Here is a 25,056-nt window from a genome sequence, read left to right on the forward strand (position 1 = left end):
ACAGACTGGTGGATAGGCTGTCTCTCTGTGATATTATTAAACAGACTGGTGGATAGGCTGTCTCTCTGTGATATTATTAAACAGACTGGTGGATAGACTGTCTCTCTGTGATTGTCACGTTCCTGACCTGTTTTCTGTTGTTTTGTATGTGTTTAGTTGGTCAGGGCGTGAGTTGGGGTGGGTATTCTATGTGTTGTGTTTCTATGTTGGGGTTAATGTGTTGCCTGATATGGTTCTCAATTAGAGGCAGGTGTTTGACGTTTCCTCTGATTGAGAACCATATTAAGGTAGGCTGTTCTCACTGTTTGTTTGTGGGTGATTGTTCCTGTGTCAGTGTTGGTGCTACACGGGACTGTGACGGTTAGTGTGTTTTGTCAGTTTGTATAGTGTTTTTGTTTTGTCTGATTAAATTCATTATGTCTAATTACAACGCTGCACATTGGTCCTCTGATCCTTCTCGCCTCTCCTCGTCTGAGGAGGAGGACGAAGTAGACTGCCGTTACAGAATCACCCACCAAACAAGGATCAAGCAGCGTGGCAACGGGCAGCAGCGACAGCAGCAGCGGTACCAGGAGGAATGGTCATGGGAGCAAATATTGAACGGAGAAGGACCCTGGGCTAAGGTTGGAGAATATCGCCGCTCTCGGGAAGAGATGGAGGCAGCTAAAGCCCAGGAGCGGTGGTATGAGGAGGCAGCACGGAAGCGTGGCTGGAAGCCCGTGAAGAAACCCCAAAAATGTCTTGGGGGGGGGGGGGGGGGGGGGGCTAAAGGGTAGTGTGGCGAGGGCAGGTAGGAAACCTGCGCCCACTTCCCATGCTTACCGTGGAGAGCGGGAGTACGGGCAGACACCGTGTTATGCGGAAGAGCGCACGGTGTCTCCTGTACGGGTGCATAGCCCGGTGCGGGTTATTCCACCTCCCCGCACTGGGCGGGCTAGAGTGAGCATTGAGCCAAGTGCCATGAAGCCGGCTCTACATATCTGGCCTCCAGTACGTCTCCTCGGGCCGGTGTACATGGCACCAGCCTTACGCATTGTGTCCCCGGTTCGCCAACACAGCCCAGTGCGGGTTATTCCACCTCCCCGCACTGGACGGGTTACGGGGAGCATGCAACCAGGTAAGGTTGGGCAGGCTCAGTGCTCAAGGGAGCCAGTACGCCTGCACGGTCCGGTATATCCGGCGCCACCTTCCCGCCCCAGCCCAGTACCACCAGTGCCTACACCACGCACCAGGCTTCCAGTGCGTCTCCAGAGCCCTGTTCCTCCTCCACGCACTCTCCCTATGGTGTGTGTCTCCAGCCCAGTACCTCCAGTTCCGGCATCACGCACCAAGCCTCCTGTGCGTCTCCAGAGCCCTGTACGCACTGTTCCTTCTCCCCGCACTCGCCCTGAGGTGCGTGCCCTCAGCCCGGTACCTCCAGTTCCGGTACCATGCACCAGGCCTATAGTGCGCCTCGAGAGTCCAGTGTGCCCAGTTCCTGTTCCCCGCACTAGCCTTGAGGTGCGTGTCTCCAGTCCGGTACCACCAGTTCCGGCACCACGCACCAGGCCTACTGTGCGCCTCAGCAGGTCAGAGTCGGACGTCTGCTCAACACCGCGTGCACTGCTCGTCTGTTCAACGCCGCCTGCACTGCTCGTCTGCCCAGCGCCGTCTGAGCTGCCTGCATTGCTCATCTGCCCAACACCGTCTGAGCCATCCGTCTGCCCAACGCCGTCTGAGCCATCTGTCTGCCCAGCGCCGTCTGAGCCATCTGTCTGCCCAGCGCCGTCTGAGCCACCTGTCTGCCCAGCGCCGTCTGAGCCATCCGTCTGCCCAGCGCCGTCTGAGCCATCCGTCTGCCCAGCGCCATCTGAGCCATCCGTCTGTCCCGAGCCATCTGAGCCATCCGTCTGTCCCGAGCCATCTGAGCCATCCGTCTGTCCCGAGCCATCTGAGCCATCCGTCTGTCCCGAGCCATCTGAGCCATCCGTCTGTCCCGAGCCATCAGAGCCGTCCGTCAGTCAGGAGCCGCTAGAGCCGTCCGTCAGTCAGGAGCCGCCAGCCAGTCAGGAGCTGCCAGAGCCGCCAGCCAGTCAGGAGCTGCCAGAGCCGCCAGTCAGTCAGGAGCTGCCAGAGCCGCCAGTCAGTCAGGAGCTGCCAGAGCCGCCAGTCAGTCAGGAGCTGCCAGAGCCGCCAGTCAGTCAGGAGCTGCCAGAGCCGCCAGTCAGTCAGGAGCTGCCAGAGCCGCCAGTCAGTCAGGAGCTGCCAGAGCCGCCAGCCAGTCAGGAGCTGCCAGAGCCGCCAGCCAGTCATGAGCCGCCTTCCAGTCATGAGCCGCCTTCCAGTCATGAGCTGCCCTACAGTCATGAGCTGCCCTACAGTCATGAGCTGCCCTACAGTCATGAGCTGCCCTACAGTCATGAGCTGCCACTCAGTCCGGAGCTGCCACTCAGTCCGGAGCTGCCACTCAGTCCGGAGCTGCCACTCAGTCCGGAGCTGCCATTAGTCCAGAGTTGTCCCTCTGTCCTAAGCTACCTCTCTGTCCGGAGCGATCTCTCTGTCCTGAGCTACCTCTCTGTCCTGAGCTACCTCTCTGTCCTGAGCTACCTCTCTGTCCTGAGCTACCTCTCTGTCCTGAGTTGTCTCCTCTATTTAGGAGGGGCCTTGGTGAAGGTTCCTGGACCATGGTCGGGGGCGAGGGTCGCCACTCAAGGGATGCTAAGGAGGGGGACAAAGACAATGGTGGAGTGGTGTCCTCGTCCTCCGCCGGAGCCGCCACCGCGGACAGATGCCCACCCAGACCCTCCCCTTGAGTTTTAGGGGTGCGCCCGGAGTTCGCACCTTGAGGGGGGGGGTTCTGTCACGTTCCTGACCTGTTTTCTGTTGTTTTGTATGTGTTTAGTTGGTCAGGGCGTGAGTTGGGGTGGGTATTCTATGTGTTGTGTTTCTATGTTGGGGTTAATGTGTTGCCTGATATGGTTCTCAATTAGAGGCAGGTGTTTGACGTTTCCTCTGATTGAGAACCATATTCAGGTAGGCTGTTCTCACTGTTTGTTTGTGGGTGATTGTTCCTGTGTCAGTGTTGGTGCTACACGGGACTGTGACGGTTAGTGTGTTTTGTCAGTTTGTATAGTGTTTTTGTTTTGTCTGATTAAATTCATTATGTCTAATTACCACGCTGCACATTGGTCCTCTGATCCTTCTCGCCTCTCCTCGTCTGAGGAGGAGGACGAAGTAGACTGCTGTTACAGTGATATTATTAAACAGGCTGGTGGATAGGCTGTCTGTGTGATATTATTACACAGGCTGGTGGATAGACTGTCTCTCTGTGATATTATTAAACAGACTGGTGGATAGGCTGTCTCTGTGATATTATTAAACAGACTGGTGGATAGGCTGTCTGTGATATTACTAAACAGACTGGTGGATAGACTGTCTCTCTGTGATATTATTAAACAGACTGGTGGATAGGCTGTCTCTCTGTGATATTATTAAACAGACTGGTGGATAGACTGTCTCTCTGTGATATTATTAAACAGACTGGTGGATAGACTGTCTCTCTGTGATATTATTAAACAGACTGGTGGATAGACTGTCTCTCTGTGATATTATTAAACAGACTGGTGGATAGACTGTCTCTCTGTGATATTATTAAACAGACTGGTGGATAGACTGTCTCTCTGTGATATTATTAAACAGACTGGTGGATAGACTGTCTCTCTGTGATATTATTAAACAGACTGGTGGATAGGCTGTCTCTCTGTGATATTATTAAACAGACTGGTGGATAGGCTGTCTGTGATATTATTAAACAGACTGGTGGATAGACTGTCTCTCTGTGATATTATTAAACAGACTGGTGGATAGGCTGTCTGTGATATTATAAAACAGACTGGTGGATAGACTGTCTCTCTGTGATATTATTAAACAGACTGGTGGATAGACTGTCTCTCTGTGATATTATTAAACAGACTGGTGGATAGGCTGTCTCTCTGTGATATTATTAAACAGACTGGTGGATAGGCTGTCTCTGTCATATTATTAAACAGACTGGTGGATAGGCTGTCTCTCTGTGATATTATTAAACAGACTGGTGGATAGACTGTCTCTCTGTGATATTATTAAACAGACTGGTGGATAGGCTGTCTCTCTGTGATATTATTAAACAGACTGGTGGATAGGCTGTCTCTCTGTGATATTATTAAACAGACTGGTGGATAGACTGTCTCTCTGTGATATTATTAAACAGACTGGTGGATAGGCTGTCTGTGATATTATTAAACAGACTGGTGGATAGGCTGTCTCTGTCATATTATTAAACAGACTGGTGGATAGGCTGTCTCTCTGTGATATTATTAAACAGACTGGTGGATAGACTGTCTCTCTGTGATATTATTAAACAGACTGGTGGATAGGCTGTCTCTCTGTGATATTATTAAACAGACTGGTGGATAGACTGTCTCTCTGTGATATTATTAAACAGACTGGTGGATAGGCTGTCAGTGATATTATTAAACAGACTGGTGGATAGACTGTCTCTCTGTGATATTATTAAACAGACTGGTGGATAGGCTGTCTCTCTGTGATATTATTAAACAGACTGGTGGATAGGCTGTCTCTGTGATATTATTAAACAGACTGGTGGATAGGCTGTCTCTCTGTGATATTACTAAACAGACTGGTGGATAGACTGTCTCTCTGTGATATTATTAAACAGGCTGGTGGATAGGCTGTCTATGTGATATTATTACACAGGCTGGTGGATAGACTGTCTCTCTGTGATATTATTAAACAGACTGGTGGATAGGCTGTCTCTCTGTGATATTATTAAACAGACTGGTGGATAGGCTGTCTCTGTCATATTATTAAACAGACTGGTGGATAGGCTGTCTCTCTGTGATATTATTAAACAGACTGGTGGATAGACTGTCTCTCTGTGATATTATTAAACAGACTGGTGGATAGGCTGTCTCTCTGTGATATTATTAAACAGACTGGTGGATAGGCTGTCTCTCTGTGATATTATTAAACAGACTGGTGGATAGACTGTCTCTCTGTGATATTATTAAACAGACTGGTGGATAGGCTGTCTGTGATATTATTAAACAGACTGGTGGATAGACTGTCTCTCTGTGATATTATTAAACAGACTGGTGGATAGGCTGTCTCTCTGTGATATTATTAAACAGACTGGTGGATAGGCTGTCTCTCTGTGATATTATTAAACAGGCTGGTGGATAGGCTGTCTGTGATATTATTAAACAGACTGGTGGATAGACTGTCTCTCTGTGATATTATTAAACAGACTGGTGGATAGGCTGTCTCTCTGTGATATTATTAAACAGACTGGTGGATAGGCTGTCTCTGTGATATTATTAAACAGACTGGTGGATAGGCTGTCTCTCTGTGATATTATTAAACAGACTGGTGGATAGGCTGTCTCTCTGTGATATTATTAAACAGACTGGTGGATAGACTGTCTCTCTGTGATATTATTAAACAGGCTGGTGGATAGGCTGTCTATGTGATATTATTACACAGGCTGGTGGATAGACTGTCTCTCTGTGATATTATTAAACAGACTGGTGGATAGGCTGTCTCTGTGATATTATTAAACAGACTGGTGGATAGGCTGTCTCTCTGTGATATTATTAAACAGACTGGTGGATAGACTGTCTCTCTGTGATATTATTAAACAGACTGGTGGATAGGCTGTCTCTCTGTGATATTATTAAACAGACTGGTGGATAGACTGTCTCTCTGTGATATTATTAAACAGATTGGTGGATAGACTGTCTCTCTGTGATATTATTAAACAGACTGGTGGATAGGCTGTCTGTGATATTATAAAACAGACTGGTGGATAGACTGTCTCTCTGTGATATTATTAAACAGACTGGTGGATAGACTGTCTCTCTGTGATATTATTAAACAGATTGGTGGATAGACTGTCTCTCTGTGATATTATTAAACAGACTGGTGGATAGACTGTCTCTCTGTGATATTATTAAACAGACTGGTGGATAGACTGTCTCTCTGTGATATTATTAAACAGACTGGTGGATAGGCTGTCTGTGATATTATAAAACAGACTGGTGGATAGACTGTCTCTCTGTGATATTATTAAACAGACTGGTGGATAGACTGTCTCTCTGTGATATTATTAAACAGACTGGTGGATAGACTGTCTCTCTGTGATATTATTAAACAGACTGGTGGATAGACTGTCTCTCTGTGATATTATTAAACAGACTGGTGGATAGACTGTCTCTCTGTGATATTATTAAACAGACTGGTGGATAGGCTGTCTCTCTGTGATATTATTAAACAGACTGGTGGATAGGCTGTCTCTGTCATATTATTATAGACTGTCTCTCTGTGATATTACTAAACAGACTGGTGGATAGGCTGTCTCTCTGTGATATTACTAAACAGACTGGTGGATAGGCTGTCTCTCTGTGATATTACTAAACAGACTGGTGGATAGGCTGTCTCTCTGTGATATTACTAAACAGACTGGTGGATAGGCTGTCTCTCTGTGATATTACTAAACAGACTGGTGGATAGGCTGTCTCTCTGTGATATTACTAAACAGACTGGTGGATAGGCTGTCTCTGTGATATTATTAAACAGACTGGTGGATAGGCTGTCTCTGTGATATTACTAAACAGACTGGTGGATAGGCTGTCTCTCTGTGATATTACTAAACAGACTGGTGGATAGGCTGTCTCTGTGATATTACTAAACAGACTGGTGGATAGGCTGTCTCTCTGTGATATTACTAAACAGACTGGTGGATAGGCTGTCTCTCTGTGATATTACTAAACAGACTGGTGGATAGGCTGTCTCTCTGTGATATTACTAAACAGACTGGTGGATAGGCTGTCTCTGTGATATTACTAAACAGACTGGTGGATAGGCTGCTGTAGTATCATGTATGTACTGTACTGACTCATGTTTCACTTGCTTGTCTCTAGGGGAGTTTGGGGAGGTGTGTCGGGGCAGGCTGAAGGTCCCAGGGAAGAAGGAGAACTACGTGGCCATAAAGACCCTGAAGAGTGGCTACACGGACAAACAGAGGCGGGACTTCCTGTCGGAGGCTAGCATCATGGGCCAGTTCCAGCACCCCAACATCATCCACCTGGAGGGCATCATCACTGCTTCCTGTCCCGTCATGATCCTCACTGAGTTCATGGAGAACGGAGCGCTCGACTCCTTCCTTAGGGTCGGTCTATATACCATTTCTGAGCCTTACACACACACACACACATCCCCTTCCTTAGGGTCAGGCTATATACCATCTCTGAGCCTTCCACACACACACACACATCCCCTTCCTTAGGGTCAGGCTATATACCGTCTCTGAGCCTTACACACACACACACACATCCCCTTCCTTAGGGTCAGGCTATATACCGTCTCTGAGCCTTACACACACACACACACATCCCCTTCCTTAGGGTCAGGCTATATACCGTCTCTGAGCCTTACACACACACATCCCCTTCCTTAGGGTCAGGCTATATACCGTCTCTGAGCCTTACACACACACACACACACACACACATCCCCTTCCTTAGGGTCAGGCTATATACCGTCTCTGAGCCTTCCACACACACACACACACACACACACACACACACACACACACACACACACACACACACACACACACACACACACACATCCCCTTCCTTAGGGTCAGGCTATATACCGTCTCTGAGCCTTCCACACACACACACAAACACACACACACACACACACACACACACACACACACACACACACACACACACACACACACACACACACACACACACACACACACATCTCCTTCCTTAGGGTCAGGCTATATACCGTCTCTGAGCCTTCCACACACACAGAAACGCACACAGACACACACACACACACACACACACAAACACACACACACATCCCCTTCATTATTTCACTATGTCACTTCTGGTCTCTGACTCTCCCTCAACCCATCCCTCTTACACACATATTGAATTGTTTCTCCCAGATCTCTAACTCTTTCGTCTCTCTCTCTGTAGTTGAACGATGGTCAGTTCACTCCCATCCAGCTGGTAGGCATGCTGCGTGGCATCGCGTCGGGCATGAAGTACCTGTCTGAGATGAGCTATGTCCACAGAGACCTGGCCGCCCGCAACATCCTGGTCAACAGCAACCTGGTGTGTAAGGTGTCTGACTTTGGCCTGTCCCGTTTCCTCCAGGAGAACTCCTCAGACCCCACCTACACCAGCTCTCTGGTGAGACTACTGCACCCTGTTCTACTCCTCAACACCGAGCCCATTGTGTGTGTGTGCATATGGTCATGGTGTGTGGTTGTTGACTACAGATGGTCATGGTGTGTGGTTGTTGACTACATATGGTCATGGTGTGTGGTTGTTGACTACAGATGGTCATGGTGTGTGGTTGTTGACTACATATGGTCATGGTGTGTGGTTGTTGACTACAGATGGTCATGGTGTGTGGTTGTTGACTACAGATGGTCATGGTGTGTGGTTGTTGACTACATATGGTCATGGTGTGTGGTTGTTGACTACAGATGGTCATGGTGTGTGGTTGTTGACTACATATGGTCATGGTGTGTGGTTGTTGACTACATATGGTCATGGTGTGTGGTTGTTGACTACAGATGGTCATGGTGTGTGGTTGTTGACTACATATGGTCATGGTGTGTGGTTGTTGACTACAGATGGTCATGGTGTGTGGTTGTTGACTACAGATGGTCATGGTGTGTGGTTGTTGACTACAGATGGTCATGGTGTGTGGTTGTTGACTACAGATAGTCATGGTGTGTGGTTGTTGACTACAGATGGTCATGGTGTGTGGTTGTTGACTACAGATAGTCATGGTGTGTGGTTGTTGACTACAGATGGTCATGGTGTGTGGTTGTTGACTACAGATGGTCATGGTGTGTGGTTGTTGACTACATATGGTCATGGTGTGTGGTTGTTGACTACAGATGGTCATGGTGTGTGGTTGTTGACTACATATGGTCATGGTGTGTGGTTGTTGACTACAGATGGTCATGGTGTGTGGTTGTTGACTACAGATGGTCATGGTGTGTGGTTGTTGACTACATAGGGTCATGGTGTGTGGTTGTTGACTACAGATGGTCATAGTGTGTGGTTGTTGACTACATATGGTCATGGTGTGTGGTTGTTGACTACAGATGGTCATGGTGTGTGGTTGTTAACTACATATGGTCATGGTGTGTGGTTGTTGACTACATATGGTCATGGTGTGTGGTTGTTGACTACATATGGTCATGGTGTGTGGTTGTTGACTACATATGGTCATGGTGTGTGGTTGTTGACTCCTGTCTTCTATCAGGGTGGTAAAATCCCTATCCGCTGGACCGCCCCAGAGGCTATCGCCTTCAGGAAGTTCACCTCAGCCTCCGACGCCTGGAGCTACGGCATCGTCATGTGGGAGGTCATGTCGTTCGGAGAGAGGCCCTACTGGGACATGAGCAACCAGGACGTGATCAACGCCATAGAGCAAGACTACCGCCTACCGCCGCCCCCTGACTGCCCCACCCACCTCCACCAGCTGATGCTGGATTGCTGGCAGAAGGAGCGCTCGGCCCGCCCTCGCTTTGCCGCCATCGTCAGCGCCCTGGACAAGCTGATCCGCAACCCTGCCTCGCTCAAGATCATGGCCCAGGATGGTGCAGGGTGAGTGGGCACAGATCTATAGGCGAGAGGAGTGGGTGTGGAGGGTGTGTGGAGAGTCAGAGAAGGTAGTGTGGGTTTAAACACAAAGCCTAAGGTAAAGACAGGGAAATGACTGTCTAACCAGCTGGAGTACTGTATATCCTGTCCCCTAATAGAGCCCCAGTCTCTACTACTTCATTCCTAGAATACAGTCCTGTCTTTCAGAGAGTCGGTCTACTGTCCCTCCTCTGTCCTGCTCCTCTGTCCTGCTGTGACCAGTCAGGCTCTAGCTGTGCCTATCCTCTCCCCCTCTCCCATCCCAAATACTGACCTGTCACTCACAACTTGGCCCATGCCCCCTCCCCTCCAGCAGCCATTGTTGTTGCCTGTCACTTATGCAGCCTTAGATCCCGCCCCTACTCCGTAGACATGCATGTGAGGCCCCTGGTGTGTGTGTGACGTGTCCCTGTGTGTGTCCCCTGTCCCCAGGCCGTCCCACCCCCTGCTGGACCAGCGGGCCCCCCCGGCCCCCTCAGCGTGTGGCTCCGTGGGGGAGTGGCTGAGGGCCATCAAGATGGAGCGCTACGAGGACAGCTTCCTCCAGGCTGGATTCACCTCTGTAGACCTGTTGGCCCAGATCACTGCTGAGTGAGTTCACACCTACAACAATGTAGCTGTCTGTCTGTCTGTCTGTCTCTGGGTGTCTTTCAGACTTTCAAACCTCTTGAAGTTGAGTCACTCTCAAAGACCACAGCTTTGTGTCTCAGACAGACAGACAGACAGACAGACAGACAGACAGACAGACAGACAGACAGACAGACAGACAGACAGACAGACAGACAGTCAGTCTGTCTGTCTGTCTGTCTGCCTATCTGTCAGTCTATATGTCTGCTTATCTGTCTATCTGCCTACCTGTCTATCTGTCTGCCTATCTGTCTGTCTGTCTGTCTGTCTGCCTATGCGTCAGTCTGTCTGTCTGCTTATACGTCAGTCTGTATGTCTGCCTGTCTATCAGTCTGTCTGCCTGTCTATCAGTCAGTCTGTCTGTCTATCAGTCTGTCTGCCTATCTGTCTGTCTGCCTATGCGTCAGTCTGTCTGTCTGCCTGTCTGTCTATCTGTCTGTCTGTTTATCTAATAGTATGTCCTTCTTCTCAGGGACCTGCTGCGTCTGGGAGTGATCCTGGCTGGACACCAGAGGAAGATCCTGTCCAGCATCCAGACTCTGACCATGACCAAGAGCCCTGGAACCATACGCTTCTAACCCCAGCACAACTCACCTTGACCCCTGACCTCTTGCCCTGACCCAACACAGACACCAGCACGCACACACCACACAGAACATCGCACACCCATGGACCTATCCAGCACCCTGTGGTGCTGCACCCACGCAGTTCCTCACCCTGGCACCAGTCCCTTCTTATACATGAAGTCCATCAGTGTAGTGACAGAGCCTCAATACGAACTTATTATAGATGACCTTCCCTACAAGCTGTTCAACCTGTTCTTATTGACCACCGAGCGGTCAGTCAGGCCTGGTGCTGGGGTCTGGTGGGAGACTGCCTCACTGGCTAGTTCACCCTCACTCCTCCTCTGCTTCACTGCTTGAATGTTTACCTGTGATCCTGAACACACTGGTGATACTAGTGGAAGCACAGATCAACGCCAACCTAAGGACTATAGCTTTTCTATTGGTGTATTTCATGATGAAGAATATGAACTAGCCAGTAGCAGACTACGTTACTGAAACATGGTGACACTTTCACAAATGTTGTGTCTTGGATTATTCATCCATGTGGATTATATGATGATGTGATTACAGCTCTTTCAACGGACTGGAAAATGTGTGTTTGGACTCTTATCGGATGGGCCTCACGTTTTCCTTTGGTTTTCAAAATGCCTTGCCTTTCCTCAGGTGTTATGGGTAATGTAGGCATTTAGACCAGAACAGACTGTAGTCATACAAGCCTTCCTCTCCTCATCTTCCTCAGTGACTGTGCATGACTCTCCTGGGTCAGCTGTGTGGGAGGAGAGCAGGACTGAGATCAGCACTTTTATAGACTGAGCGGGGGAGTTGGGTTTTTTAGTCAGAGATAGAGCTCTCTCTGTCTGACTACACCTCTGCTCCTCTCAGAAGCTGCAGCACTTCCTGTGTTTCTCTTGGGGTATGGCTGGTTGGGCATTTCCACTTCCTGTTGCTGCTGGACTGGGCAGCTCACTTCCACACACTCAGACTGAAGGAGGTCCCTGACCGTGGTTAACGAGACCAAGAGAACACTGCTTAAGTATTTTCTAATTGGACGACTTGACCTGGACAGACATCAGCCTCTCATTACTTGGTTGATATTATTGTAGGTGTGTTTCCGTCTTGCTCGAGTGCCATTTGATCTTCTATGTGAATTGAAATCAAAATGCCTTTTCTATAAAGCGGAAAGCCCTCCCAGGGTGATACAATTAGATCTACCATACAAAGTCCCTTCAGATGCCACCAGTTTCACATGTTTATGTTTGGGGAGATTGTGTGCTTCCTTGTTAACTAAAGGATTGTGGGTAAGTGGTCTTCACATTGAGGATCTGTTATGAAAACAGGGACCTATCTTTTATAAAGTTGCCTTTTAAAATATTGTGTAGATAAGTATGTTTTGATTCCCCCATCCTTTCTGTGTGTAATGTGTATTCAGTCACAATAAAGACACACACCAGTGTTTATCACCTAGGACTCCTGCTCCTCTTTTAACAGGCAACTGAGCTTGTTATAACACACACATTACACACACTCCCTTTAGAGTTCTCAAATGCACACACATTAATGCATACACACACACACACACACACACACACACACACACATACAAAGTGAAACACAAGTAAGCCCACACACTCTCATGCATACTAAGTGAAGCATCCAAAAATGGAGTACACACACACATTCACACATATACACAGCCAACTTCAGTATATTATCCATATTCCTGTAATCGTTTTAAGGTGATCCGTTTCTTTGGCAGCTCTGGTTTCAAACATTCCTCCCCACAGATACTGTGACCTCCACAGTGAGGGAGGGGGAGGGGGGTTATGGTTTGGGAATTGAGCCTACACCTCCCCAACCCTCACCCATTTCAGTTTATCTCCCTCACGGACATTCCTCTCTCTCCTGCTCCTTCCTTCAGAGGGACAACCCGTACCCCAGAGACCTCTCAGCTTGTCCTTGACTCTGTTCACTGACCCTCTCCTGTGTGTTCTCCCCCCTGCTCCTCAGCCCTTAGTCCTCTGGAGTAGTGCTCTGCTCTCACCCTGCTACTAACTACCCTGTTAACAGCACGTCCACTGCCCCATCTCAGAGCAGCCCACAGAGAACTCACCACAGACTGTTTTCTGCTGTTTTCGACTCTCTCTCTCTCTCTCTCTCTCTCTCTCTCTCTCTCTCTCTACCACACCTGCTGTCTCGACCTCTGAATGCTTTGCATTGAAAAGCCAACTGACATTTACTCTTGAGGCACTGACATGTTGCACCCTCTACAACCACTGTGATTATTATTTGACCCTGCTGGTCATCTTGAAGAATATAAGAACAATCTGGCCTTAATGGCCATGTACTCTTATAATTTCCACCCAGTACAGCCAGAAGAGACTAGCCACCCCTCAGAGCCTGGTTCCTCTCTACCCAGTACAGCCAGAAGAGGACTGGCCACCCCTCAGAGCCTGGTTCCTCTCTACCCAGTACAGACAGAAGAGGACTGGCCACCCCTCAGAGCCTGGTTCCTCTCTACCCAGTACAGACAGAAGAGGACTGGCCACCCCTCAGAGCCTGGTTCCTCTCTACCCAGTACAGACAGAAGAGGACTGGCCACCCCTCAGAGCCTGGTTCCTCTCTACCCAGTACAGACAGAAGAGGACTGGCCACCCCTCAGAGCCTGTTTCCTCTCTACCCAGTACAGACAGAAGAGACTGGCCACCCCTCAGAGCCTGGTTCCTCTCTACCCAGTACAGACAGAAGAGACTGGCCACCCCTCAGAGCCTGGTTCCTCTCTACCCAGTACAGACAGAAGAGGACTGGCCACCCCTCAGAGCCTGGTTCCTCTCTACCCAGTACAGACAGAAGAGGACTGGCCACCCCTCAGAGCCTGGTTCCTCTCTACCCAGTACAGACAGAAGAGACTGGCCACCCCTCAGAGCCTGGTTCCTCTCTACCCAGTACAGACAGAAGAGGACTGGCCACCCCTCAGAGCCTGGTTCCTCTCTACCCAGTACAGACAGAAGAGGACTGGCCACCCCTCAGAGCCTGGTTCCTCTCTACCCAGTACAGACAGAAGAGACTGGCCACCCCTCAGAGCCTGGTTCCTCTCTACCCAGTACAGACAGAAGAGGACTGGCCACCCCTCAGAGCCTGGTTCCTCTCTACCCAGTACAGACAGAAGAGACTGGCCACCCCTCAGAGCCTGGTTCCTCTCTACCCAGTACAGACAGAAGAGGACTGGCCACCCCTCAGAGCCTGGTTCCTCTCTAGGATTCTTCTTCGTTTTCTAGGGAGTTTTTCCTAGCCACTGTGCTTCTACATCTGCATTGCTTGCTGTTTGGTGTTTTAGGCTGGGTTTCTGTATAGCACATCTGCTGATTTAAAAAGGGCTTTATAAATACATTTGATTGATTTATTGACTTACTCACACAGACTATAATCTTAATCTGGGTGTTGGGTTTTTCAAAGCATTCAAGATAATGTATGTGCTTCTATTATCTGTGTTGTTGCTGAGTCAGTCCCAGGTCCCATGGCCCTCCTGTGCCCTGCACTATGCTGTTTCAGAGGAAGTGTGTCACAGAGGCTTTCATGTGCTGCAAATAAACAATGAGAGGATGACCCCTCCAAGCCCACTGACCTCTGACCCTTCCCCCAATGTAAAACAATAAATGCCCTCTCCAGACCCACACTTCGAATCAAATCAACGTTTATTGGGGGTTGCTGTAGAAATCTGCCATTCAGTCCTGCTGTTAAATCCCCTCGCAAACAAAAGAGTTGGAGTGTCCCAGTTTGAAATGGTTTTATAATTGGATATCTTCAACATAGGCACTCCCAGGCGGTGTGCGTGCATATGGGTGTGTGTGTCTGTGTGTGAGTGGGTGTGTGTGAGAGATGGGTGTGTGTGAGAGATAGATGGGTAGTGAGCTAGCTCTGGTTCCTAGTGTCTGTCTGCGTGACCTTTAACCTCTATCTGAATGCCTATCCATTAGGGCTGTTGTTGAAGAGATAAAAGACTGGGCCAATCAGGTTTCAGCACTTAAAGGATTGTGTCATTCCCCTTACATTCCTGTGTGCACTCAAGTGTGGAGCCAGGGTGGTGGGGGCCTAGGGAGAGACAGAGCAGAAAGACAGGTGTGTATGTGCGTGTGACAGAGTCTGTGTATATAGTGGAGGTTGTTAAGAACTGTGTCTGCTTACTTTATAACAATCATTCCATATAGACATCTTATTCTGGGCAGACTCTAAGGAAAGTACCTCTTGGTAGTTGGGGACTAACGTTACAACCTTTAGTTTTATCTATTCAATTATAAGTATGTCCATCCATCTCTCTGTCAACCAATCTGTCTTGTGTCCACAACCAGTCTTTACTCAAGCTTACATTTGTGTTTATATAGTCATCATCACATATCCCTCATCCCCCTTGTCTGTCAATAACTTCCTCTATCAATCTTTCCCCCTGTCCACACATCCACGCCATCCCATCTTGTCCCCTGTCCCTTTATCTCTCCCATGTTGCAAGATCTTCCCCCACCATCTGAGGAGGAAACAAAGGGGCCTTTCCTGCACAACCTGGACTCAAGGGTAGAAGTAACATAGTAAATATAAATCTGGGACTCTCCAATTAGTATGATGTGTTACGAATTACAATTCATATGATATGTTACGAATTGCAATTCGTACAATATGTTACGAATTTGCTAACGTTAGCTAGGCTAGGGGTTAGGGATATGGGTTAAGGTTTGGGTTAGGTTTAGGAGTTAGGTTAAAGGGTTAAAGTTAGGGGAAGGGTTAGCGAATATGCTAAGTAGTTACAAATTAGCTAAAAAGTAGCAAGTAGTTGCAAAGTTGTTAATTAGCTAAAATGCTAAAGTTGTCTGTGATGAGATTCGACCACGCAACCTTTGGGTTGCTAGATGTTCGGGTTATACTCCCACCAATCACCATACTTTTGTTTTTTCCCTAAGTAACCTTGTCTTATGTAAACATACCAAACCTAACACAGTAATTTGGTGTCCCGGATTTACATTTACTATGTTACGTCTAGTCTATGAGACTAGGCTGTCCTGCCACACATACCCTGCCTCCCCCTCCCAGGTCTGCACTGTGCTGAAACTCAAGCCCCAGGCTTCTAGGCCCCTCTGGCTCTTCTGGGAACTGGGGAGTAGGGAACGGGAAAACACTAGAGTTATTCCAAGAAAAATCGAAAAAGAGTCAAAATCAATGACTTTAGGTGAGAGGAGTCATATGACGTGATATATGTATGTGTGTGTGTCTGTAAATGTGGCCATGGTCTATAGCTGAGTGCCTGTGATGACCTCATAACCTTCTTATCAAGGTGTGTTCTGTTTTAAGGATGAGCTTGGCCAGTGTCCCACTGCTGCTCTTAATTCTCACCAAACTGTTAGACAAGGGGATTTCTTCACTCCTTCTTCACCTTTTAATTCCACTTCATGACTGACACCTCCAGCTGAACTCTCTGATCCCATGACAGCATTTCACAGGGCTCTGCACCTTCATTGTATAGGTATACAAACCTCATTCAGAGAGAACATCTGACCTCCAAATGATCTTACCTCTTACATTTGACCTTCTCCAAGGGTTGAAGTTGGGCAGGATACAGAGTATGTGAGCGGAGTTGAGTGGTTGGAAATCCCGCTCATCGCTCACCACTCCAGCACTCCATGTCCTTTCCAACTGCTCTTTTCTCAAAGGAAGAAAAACACTGCAGCTCATTAAATGAATTCATTCAAATCAACATCAACATTTTAGCCAACACCCATCTATTATTGTGACGACCTGGACCTACTAATTGGTTTGGACGTATTGAAACTAAACCATATGATTTGAATGAAAAGTATTTTAATAAACAACTTGAAAAGGTGAATGTTTGAAGCCCTCATCAATTCAAATAGTCATATTATACCGGATATAAACACACACTGTAAATAGATCAGGAGCCAGACAGGTAACCTAATGAAAATCTATTATTCAGGCTATATTATTAGCCTATATTTTAAGGTTATAGCCTACAAATAAATACATTGTGAAGCATTTGCAAGTGTGATACACCAGGCTGGCAGGAACAATAAGCTCTCAGCATTTAAGCAACATTTTGTTGAATTAAATCAGTATAGTCTATAAACTGTTCATATAGGCTGTGACTTAGAATTTAATAAAAATGTACCTAAAAATGCCTCAGTCTTCAGTGCCTTTGAACTCCCTTTCAGAAACACAAGTTTGGCCAGAGTCTGTGTCTTCAGGCTCATGCGATGGTGCCTGGAGAGCAGGCCAGAGTCTGTGTCTTCAGGCTCATGCGATGGTGCCTGGAGAGCAGGCCAGAGTCTGTGTCTTCAGGCTCATGCGATGGTGCCTGGAGAGCAGGCCAGAGTCTGTGTCTTCAGGCTCATGCGATGGTGCCTGGAGAGCAGGCCAGAGAGTATCCTCGCTGCGCTTGCACAGCCACTGGGGATGCTAAACACTCTTCGGGCCACTCTCCTTTTCACCACATCTAACACCAGATTTACTTAACAAAAGGGACATCTCAATAAGTGCTCCAGGTAAATCATGACATAGCACGAGTGGGGGGGGGGGGGGGGGGGCTTTCCTCTTTTGTTCTCTATTGATCCTCTGTTGTTCCTCAAGCAAGGGGGAGGTTGATGACATCCTAACGTCCTATCAAACCAACCCCTTGAATACCCTACATGATTGTGCTCAAAACATTGTTTTTGACTCTTTAGTGTGTGGACTTAGCACCTTAACACACATGCACTCATTCACACACACACACACACACACACACACACACACACACACACACACACACACACACACACACAGACATAAACACATCCAGACACATACACACACCCACACCCACACAGACATAAACACATCCACACACACCCACACAGACATAAACACATCCATACACACACACACACACACACACACACACACACAAACACACACACACACACACACACACACACACACACACACACACACACACACACACACACACACACACACACACACACACACACACACACACACACAGACACACACACAGACACACACACAGACAGACATAAACACATCCACACACACACACAGACATAAACACATTCAGACACACACACACACCCACACCCACACAGACATAAACACATCCACACACACCCACACAGACATAAACACATCCACACACACACACACACACACACACACACACACACACACACACACACACACACACACACACACACACACACACACACACACACACACACACACACAGACACACACACAGACAGACACACAGACAGACATAAACACATCCACACACACACACAGACATAAACACATCCAGACACACACACACACACACACACACACACACACACACACACACACACACACACACATAGACATAAACACATCCACACACACACACACCCACACAGACATAAACACATCCACACACACACACACACATCCACACAGACATAAACACATCCACACACCCACACAGACATAAACACATCCACACACACACCCACACAGACATAAACACATCCACACACATACACACAGAATCTTCATGCTACACAAAAAACACAATTGCTGATACCAGACTCTTATTATGATTGCTAAATACTGCACAATTAAAAACTTGTTCCCCCCTCCCCTAAAATAAGTAAATATTGGACGATAAATTGTGCCTTCCTGTATTATACTTATGCCCAGGGGCGCAACTTTGTTTTTAGAAGTGTGGGGGGGGCATAATAAAAAAATAAAAATGACCCAGTTGGGTCAACACTCCAAACAGCCTACCCGACGGCTTGGAGGCGTCCGCATGGTCCTAAAGACCACTGTTGCCTCGTTTTGTATCACAATCCAATTATAAAATGGGGGAGACAAAAATACAGCTTTCATTGTCCCCAGTGAAAGTTGCGCCCCTGATTATGCTAAAATGTTTATACTATTCTACTGAGCCTTTTACTTTATGTTTGTATTCTTATCTTTTATTTTTTATTATTGTTGTTGCATTGTCCAAAAGAAACCTGCAAGTAAGCATTTCATTGGACGGTGTATACCATGTGTATCCTGTACATACAACTAATATAACTTGAAATTAAACTGAAACTATATTACTGTATTTATACTTGGGATATCGCTTTTCAACAGGAAAACTTCAAAAATCACTGGAGGATGTCTTTAACCTTTCACACAGGCCCCAGCTTAATCTCTCATCTTAACTCCAACCCCTTCTCACCTCTGACCAACCCCTCCTCAACTCTGACCCCCACAAGCGTAAATCCCTTTAGCCAATCCCCCTTTTCTGTGCTGCTACATCACCCTGTGTTTCTCAGCTTTTTCTTCTGATGTTGTCTCCTCTAGTAAGCTCTGTTCTTTCTGAGGTCTGGCTGTCCTTCCTCCTAACAGGTTCTGGTCCTTGTCCTATCCTGGTTTACTCTCTAGCCTATCTGAGTGTGTTATCTTTACTATTGTCTGTTCTTTAGACCACTCAACCCAGGACCACATAAATAACTGTTATTTGTCTTCAAGCAAGTCTGGATCTTCATAGAAGTGCCCAATAGATTGCCGATTCAACAGATTGGGTCAGAATTAGCAGAATGATGATGCCTGTCACTATTCAATCTAGAGCTCTATTTTAACTAACTGGCTAAACTCAACTCCATGATTTACGATGAAGCTGAGCAGCGACTAGTGTGGGCGGACTGCAGCTCTGACGTCACATAAAATTACGTTTTTATTAAAAAAACAATGTATTTCAGCACCCAAAGAATAGCTCACAATTACACAGAACAATGCTGTCTGTACTTGCAGGCTATTCATTGGGTGCTGAAATCAGCCGTTTTTGATTAAAACATGTTCTATGTGATGTCAGAGCTGCAGTCTGCATTGTAAGAAGCCTAATTGCATGGCTTCAACATCGAAATATATTGTTAAACATAGCATTCGCCCTGCCATACAATAGGAGCCAGGCCTACTGTAAATTGCATTATGTCTGCCATGTCTGAGCCATGGACATGCCAAATGTTGTCAATAAGCAAGTAATAAATTCACTATTGATAAGGCTTAAAAAGAGAGTGAATAATTAGAATCAAATTCAAATCAAAACAAAACAGCAACTTGTTTTAAACAGGATAAATACAGATAGAGGTACCATAGTTGCACAGCCTGTGCATATACTATTAAGGCAATGCAGAAAATGAAGGCTTTTATGAAAACTTTTCACAGAAGCTGGACAAATATCCAATATAAAGAGACTGTCCGCTCACCGTTATACTGCTCCTAAATATAATGCTTTATAAACATAATGGAACCACTTTACAGATGGCATTCATACTTCTCCAGAAATTGCAGATGGCTCCTAAATTGCACCTCATGCAAGCTGGACCATAAGCCAGGACGGTGAATCATTCAAATAAGTTTGCTTTTTCAAATCAAACCTCAAAAAAAGAACTGTTGTTTTTTGTAAACAACAACAAGAGTTGTAAATAGGTTTGGGTCGGATGCATGATATCATAAAATCGACAGGATAAAAAGGAAACTACAGATGGCTGTTGAAGCAGCCTTCGTAACAGCCTGTAGGCCGAAGGTCAGGGTAGCCTACGGGGGTTTCAAATGATATGAAACAGAAATCAAGCAATTGTTACGGGAAAATAAGTTGTAAATACAAAGGTCACCAGCATCCTCATATCTCTTGTTTCATGTTGGGCATATAAATCTAGCCGACATGAAGACGTTTTACACACAACCAAAACAGGAGCTGGCTAAAAATGATGTTTTACAGATCATTTCCTATAATTCTACACATTTTGCCATAGGGTGGAGAGGAATGTTTGCAGTTTTTAATATGATATTTTTAGTTAGAGTGACTAACAAAATCAATGCGGCCCCTCGGCTGGTAATTCGACCATGATTACTACAAGTTTAGATAGCTGGCCGCTAGACTAACTTAACAAACTAAACATGTTTTGCTGAGATGGGCTAATTGAGTGACTGTCAGTGACTGACATAACAAGAGAAAAACTGCTGAAACACAACCACATTTCAAAATAGCATCTTGTGTATTCTACTATACACTAAGTTGAGACCAAAACTGAGTTCCTGTAAAACCCTTTTTCTTAGTTTTTATTGATCCAAGGGCTTTCTATGTATCGCCCTTCCCTGCAAAAGAGGATGTCCGCTCACTGTCCTGCTACCCCCAAACTTGATCTTTTAAGCTTCAGTGATTAAGATTTATTTCAAAGCAGTCTAAAGAACCAAAAGTAGGCTTGATTACTTGCCGAACGCATTGGGCAGGATATTAAAAACTGCCTTCGTTGAGGGGAGGGGAGACTATGCTTGGTTTTGAATCAGATGAAACCAAATGGAAAAACACATTCGTTTTTTATGTTTATTAATACGAACAGCTATCATCAGTGACGTCTTTAGTTGATAAGACCCATTTACAGTGAGTGAATGGGAATCTCCCCCCTGGGCTCACATCCCCCTCCAAGTCCCTCACCCCTCTGCACTCCCCACCTCCAACATGAGCCCCCATCACCTCCACCATGAGCCCCCATCACCTCCACCCTGAGGCCCCATCACCTCCACCCTGAGCCCCCATCACCTCCACCCTGAGGCCCCCCACCTCCCCCTGAGCCCCCATCACCTCCACCCTGAGGCCCCCACCTCCCCCCTGAGCCCCCTATCACCTCCACCCTGAGGCCCCCCACCTCCCCCTGAGCCCCCATCACCTCCACCCTGAGGCCCCCACCTCCCCCCTGAGCCCCCTATCACCTCCACCCTGAGGCCCCCCACCTCCCCCCGAGCCCCCTACCACCTCCACCCTGAGGCCCCCCACCTCCCCCCGAGCCCCCCATCACCTCCACCCTGAGTCTCCCCCATCTCCCCCCTGAGGCACCCCCCCCGAGCCCCCCATCACCTCCACCCTGAGTCTCCCCCATCTCCCCCCTGAGGCCCCCCACCTCCCCCCTGAGGCATCCCCCCCGAGCCCCCCACCACCTCCCCCTGAGTCTCCCACATCTCCCCCCTGAGGCATCCCCCCCCCGAGCCCCCCATCACCTCCACCCTGAGTCTCCCCCATCTCCCCCCTGAGGCCCCCCACCTCCCCCCTGAGGCATCCCCCCCGAGCCCCCCACCACCTCCCCCTGAGTCTCCCACATCTCCCCCCTGAGGCATCCCCCCCCGAGCCCCCCATCACCTCCACCCTGAGTCTCCCCCATCTTACCCCTGAGGCCCCCCACCTCCCCCCTGAGCCCCCCCTCACCTCACCCCTGAACCCCCACTTACCTCCTCCTTTTCCTTTCAGACCCATGTGGATGATTTACAGCCCCTCATAATCACTCATTCATTAGACTGAAAACACATGCTCACTCACGCTCATTACTGACCTGTTCTACAAACCGCCAGCATGGTTTATGGGAACTCCCATCATGACGGTCTGCAGGGAACTCAATCCTTTATGCATGTGTGTTTCTTTGAATCCCTGTATCTTTGTTCACCATGCAGATACTTAGAAACTTGAGGACAGAGCATATGGCTTGATTTATCCGGCATCTGGTGTCAATATGCATGTTTTTCAGAGGTTGTGTGTGTGTGTGTGTGCGTGTGTGTGTGTGTGTGTGTGTGTGTGTGTGTGTGTGTGTGTGTGTGTGTGTGTGTGTGTGTGTGTGTGTGTGTGTGTGTGTGTGTGTGTGTGTGTGTGTGTGTTGTTGGTTAGGGGACCACTGAATTCCTCCAGGAGATCAGAGCACTCAGTATTAGAAGCATGTCTGAGGAAAGCTACTGCAGAAGTTCAATACTTATTTGTCTCAGGCTGTAATGAAATGTAGCCAAACACATTCAATAGCCATAATTGTGTTTATTCTCAAATTACAATGTATAACTACAGGTGACACTTCATAAAGATCTGTCATCACCTTCTAAAAAGCAGATTTGTTATGTTTGTGGAAGTTTTGAAGATAATGGAAGGTGTTGTTACACAAAATGGCTGCAGTAAATCATCCTGTGGATGCCTCAGTAAAATGGAGGTCAACTACCTCATCTTTTCTCTGTTTAGTCCCACATTAGAGACAGAATATACATGATGTCACCTTGTAGTGTACCTCACAATACCTGTGTATGTGCGTGCGTGTGGGTGCGCGCGTGTGGGTGCGTGTGTGTGTGTGTGTGTGCATGTGAGATCACAGAAATGCGTATGTAGCAGAGAACAGAACCTACCCTCTCCTTGAACCCCTGGCCCTTCTCTCTGCTGGTAATGAAAGGCAGGTTTCTCTGCTCACCTCTGTAACTAGCAGCAGACCCCTCCCCCAAGGCCTCTTCTCTTCTAATGGTAAACATGCAAAGGGTAGGAAGAGGGTAGGTAGCTAATCAAGCTGGTCACGTGCCTGCGAGGGTGATGCAGAGGGAACATTTAAGGTCAATTTAGGCTCATTTTGATGAAACCCTATCTGTGCTTTATGCTAGGTGCTAGGGCTCAGAATATACTGATATGTAGGAAAGGGTAGAAGTTAGCTTAGCATCAAACGGTTTTTGCTCATCTTTCTCTAAAATCCTAGATCCATTCAGACCCCCCCCCCTCTCTCCATCTCTCCCATTACTGCATTTATAAGGTTACATAGCTGGACTTACTCTCTCTAGGGGGCTGGACCAATGTGATATTGCATATGCTACTTTGTCATTCTCTACAGTTCGTTCACACTTTTTTCATGCTCAGTTCTTTTTCAGTTTCTCTCCACTATTGCTTATGCTTGCGTAGTGTAGGTCGGGCTCCACACACGTGGTTTGGGACATTGTTCCATATCTTACTTCATTTCAGAGGCTTCCTAGTACAGATGTAGAGTCTTAAGTTGATCACCCTGTTGCAGGAGAACTTTCTTGCAATGCAGGAAATGTAACACTTGTAGTGTACTTGACTTCTCAAGTTTGTCATTTACACTTTGACATTTCAGACTTGATTTTCCCTTTCGAAAAATGTATCAACTGCTACAAAAGTGTCCATTAATTATAATCCACATAATAATTCACATTTCCTGTTTCTGATGGATTATTTTCCTGTAGCTGGATTCAGCGCACTTAGATAATCTTCTGTGACTCAGAGTCCCAAGGGTTCCGGCTGGCATTAATATCAGTTGTTTTATGAGGTGACAGTGAGTCCCTGCTCTAACTGAGGTACCTAGAGTTCTGTGTCTCTGCTAACAACAGTAACTCACTTTCTCCATCACTGATTTCCCTTGTGGTTTTCAAAATTAGAGGCTCATCCATCAAACACGCTGTCACAATATTATGCCACCAATTATCCCCTGCTTCTTCCACATTCCCAGACACAGTTCAGCCCGACCACTGCCTTCTCCCAACACTACCCCTAAAGACCATTTTAATGACTGCCATAACTGACTGTAATAACTGTGTGTTCATTTATCTAATTGAGCCTCTTATTCCATGAAAGTCCTCAACTCCCCAAGGATGCACTGTGTGTATGTGTGTGTGTGTATGTGTGTGTGTGTGCGTGTCCATGTGCTTGTGTATGGGATGATGCCTAGTCACTTTATCCCTATGTGCATAGCTACCTCAACTACCTCGTACCCCTGCACATCTACTCTGTACTGGTACTCATGTATATAGCCAAGTTATCCTTACTCATTGTGTATTTATTCCTTGTGTTATAATTTTTCTCTCTGCATTGTTGGGAAGCACCCGTAAGTCAGCATTTCACTGTTACTCTACACCTGCTGTTTACCAAGCATGTGACAAATAACATTTGATTGGATTTAGATTTTCTTCAATGCAGTAAGATGTATTTTTTTGTCCTCTGTTTGTATACTGCAAACCTCATCCAACATTGGACACACACACAAACATGTGTGTTAATATTTTCTCTCTCATGTTCTGTCTCTCCCTGGTCTGTATACAACCGCTTATTGGCCATTCAGTGACATAGGAGGCTGTTCAGCTGTGATCACTACCACCACATGAATTTACCAACTAGATCACATCACTCCTCTACACCTAATCCCACTCACTCATGAACAACTGACATGTTTTCAAAGCTGTCTTCACTCCACAGACTATAGAGACTATAATTGTCCTGATATTGAACACAAATATTATTCTAATTGTGTGTC

At 47.1% G+C, this 25,056-nt stretch overlaps 1 protein-coding gene across 2 annotated transcripts in view; it reads left to right on the forward strand.

Moving 5' to 3' along the window:
- ephb4a (eph receptor B4a) overlaps positions 1-12,372 on the forward strand; it is a 59,126-nt gene extending 46,754 nt beyond the window's left edge. For both annotated transcript variants that reach the window (XM_038965145.1, XM_038965146.1), the window contains 5 exons: positions 6,957-7,204; positions 8,034-8,249; positions 9,340-9,683; positions 10,152-10,310; positions 10,819-12,372. In XM_038965145.1, the coding sequence (XP_038821073.1) occupies positions 6,957-7,204; positions 8,034-8,249; positions 9,340-9,683; positions 10,152-10,310; positions 10,819-10,924 (1,073 nt within the window). In that variant the 3' untranslated portion in view covers positions 10,925-12,372. The remainder of the gene's footprint in view (positions 1-6,956; positions 7,205-8,033; positions 8,250-9,339; positions 9,684-10,151; positions 10,311-10,818) is intronic.
- The last annotated feature ends 12,684 nt before the right edge of the window (positions 12,373-25,056 follow it).

The sequence above is a fragment of the Salvelinus namaycush genome, chromosome 26, assembly GCF_016432855.1.
Source record: "Salvelinus namaycush isolate Seneca chromosome 26, SaNama_1.0, whole genome shotgun sequence".
Lineage (NCBI taxonomy): Eukaryota > Metazoa > Chordata > Actinopteri > Salmoniformes > Salmonidae > Salvelinus > Salvelinus namaycush.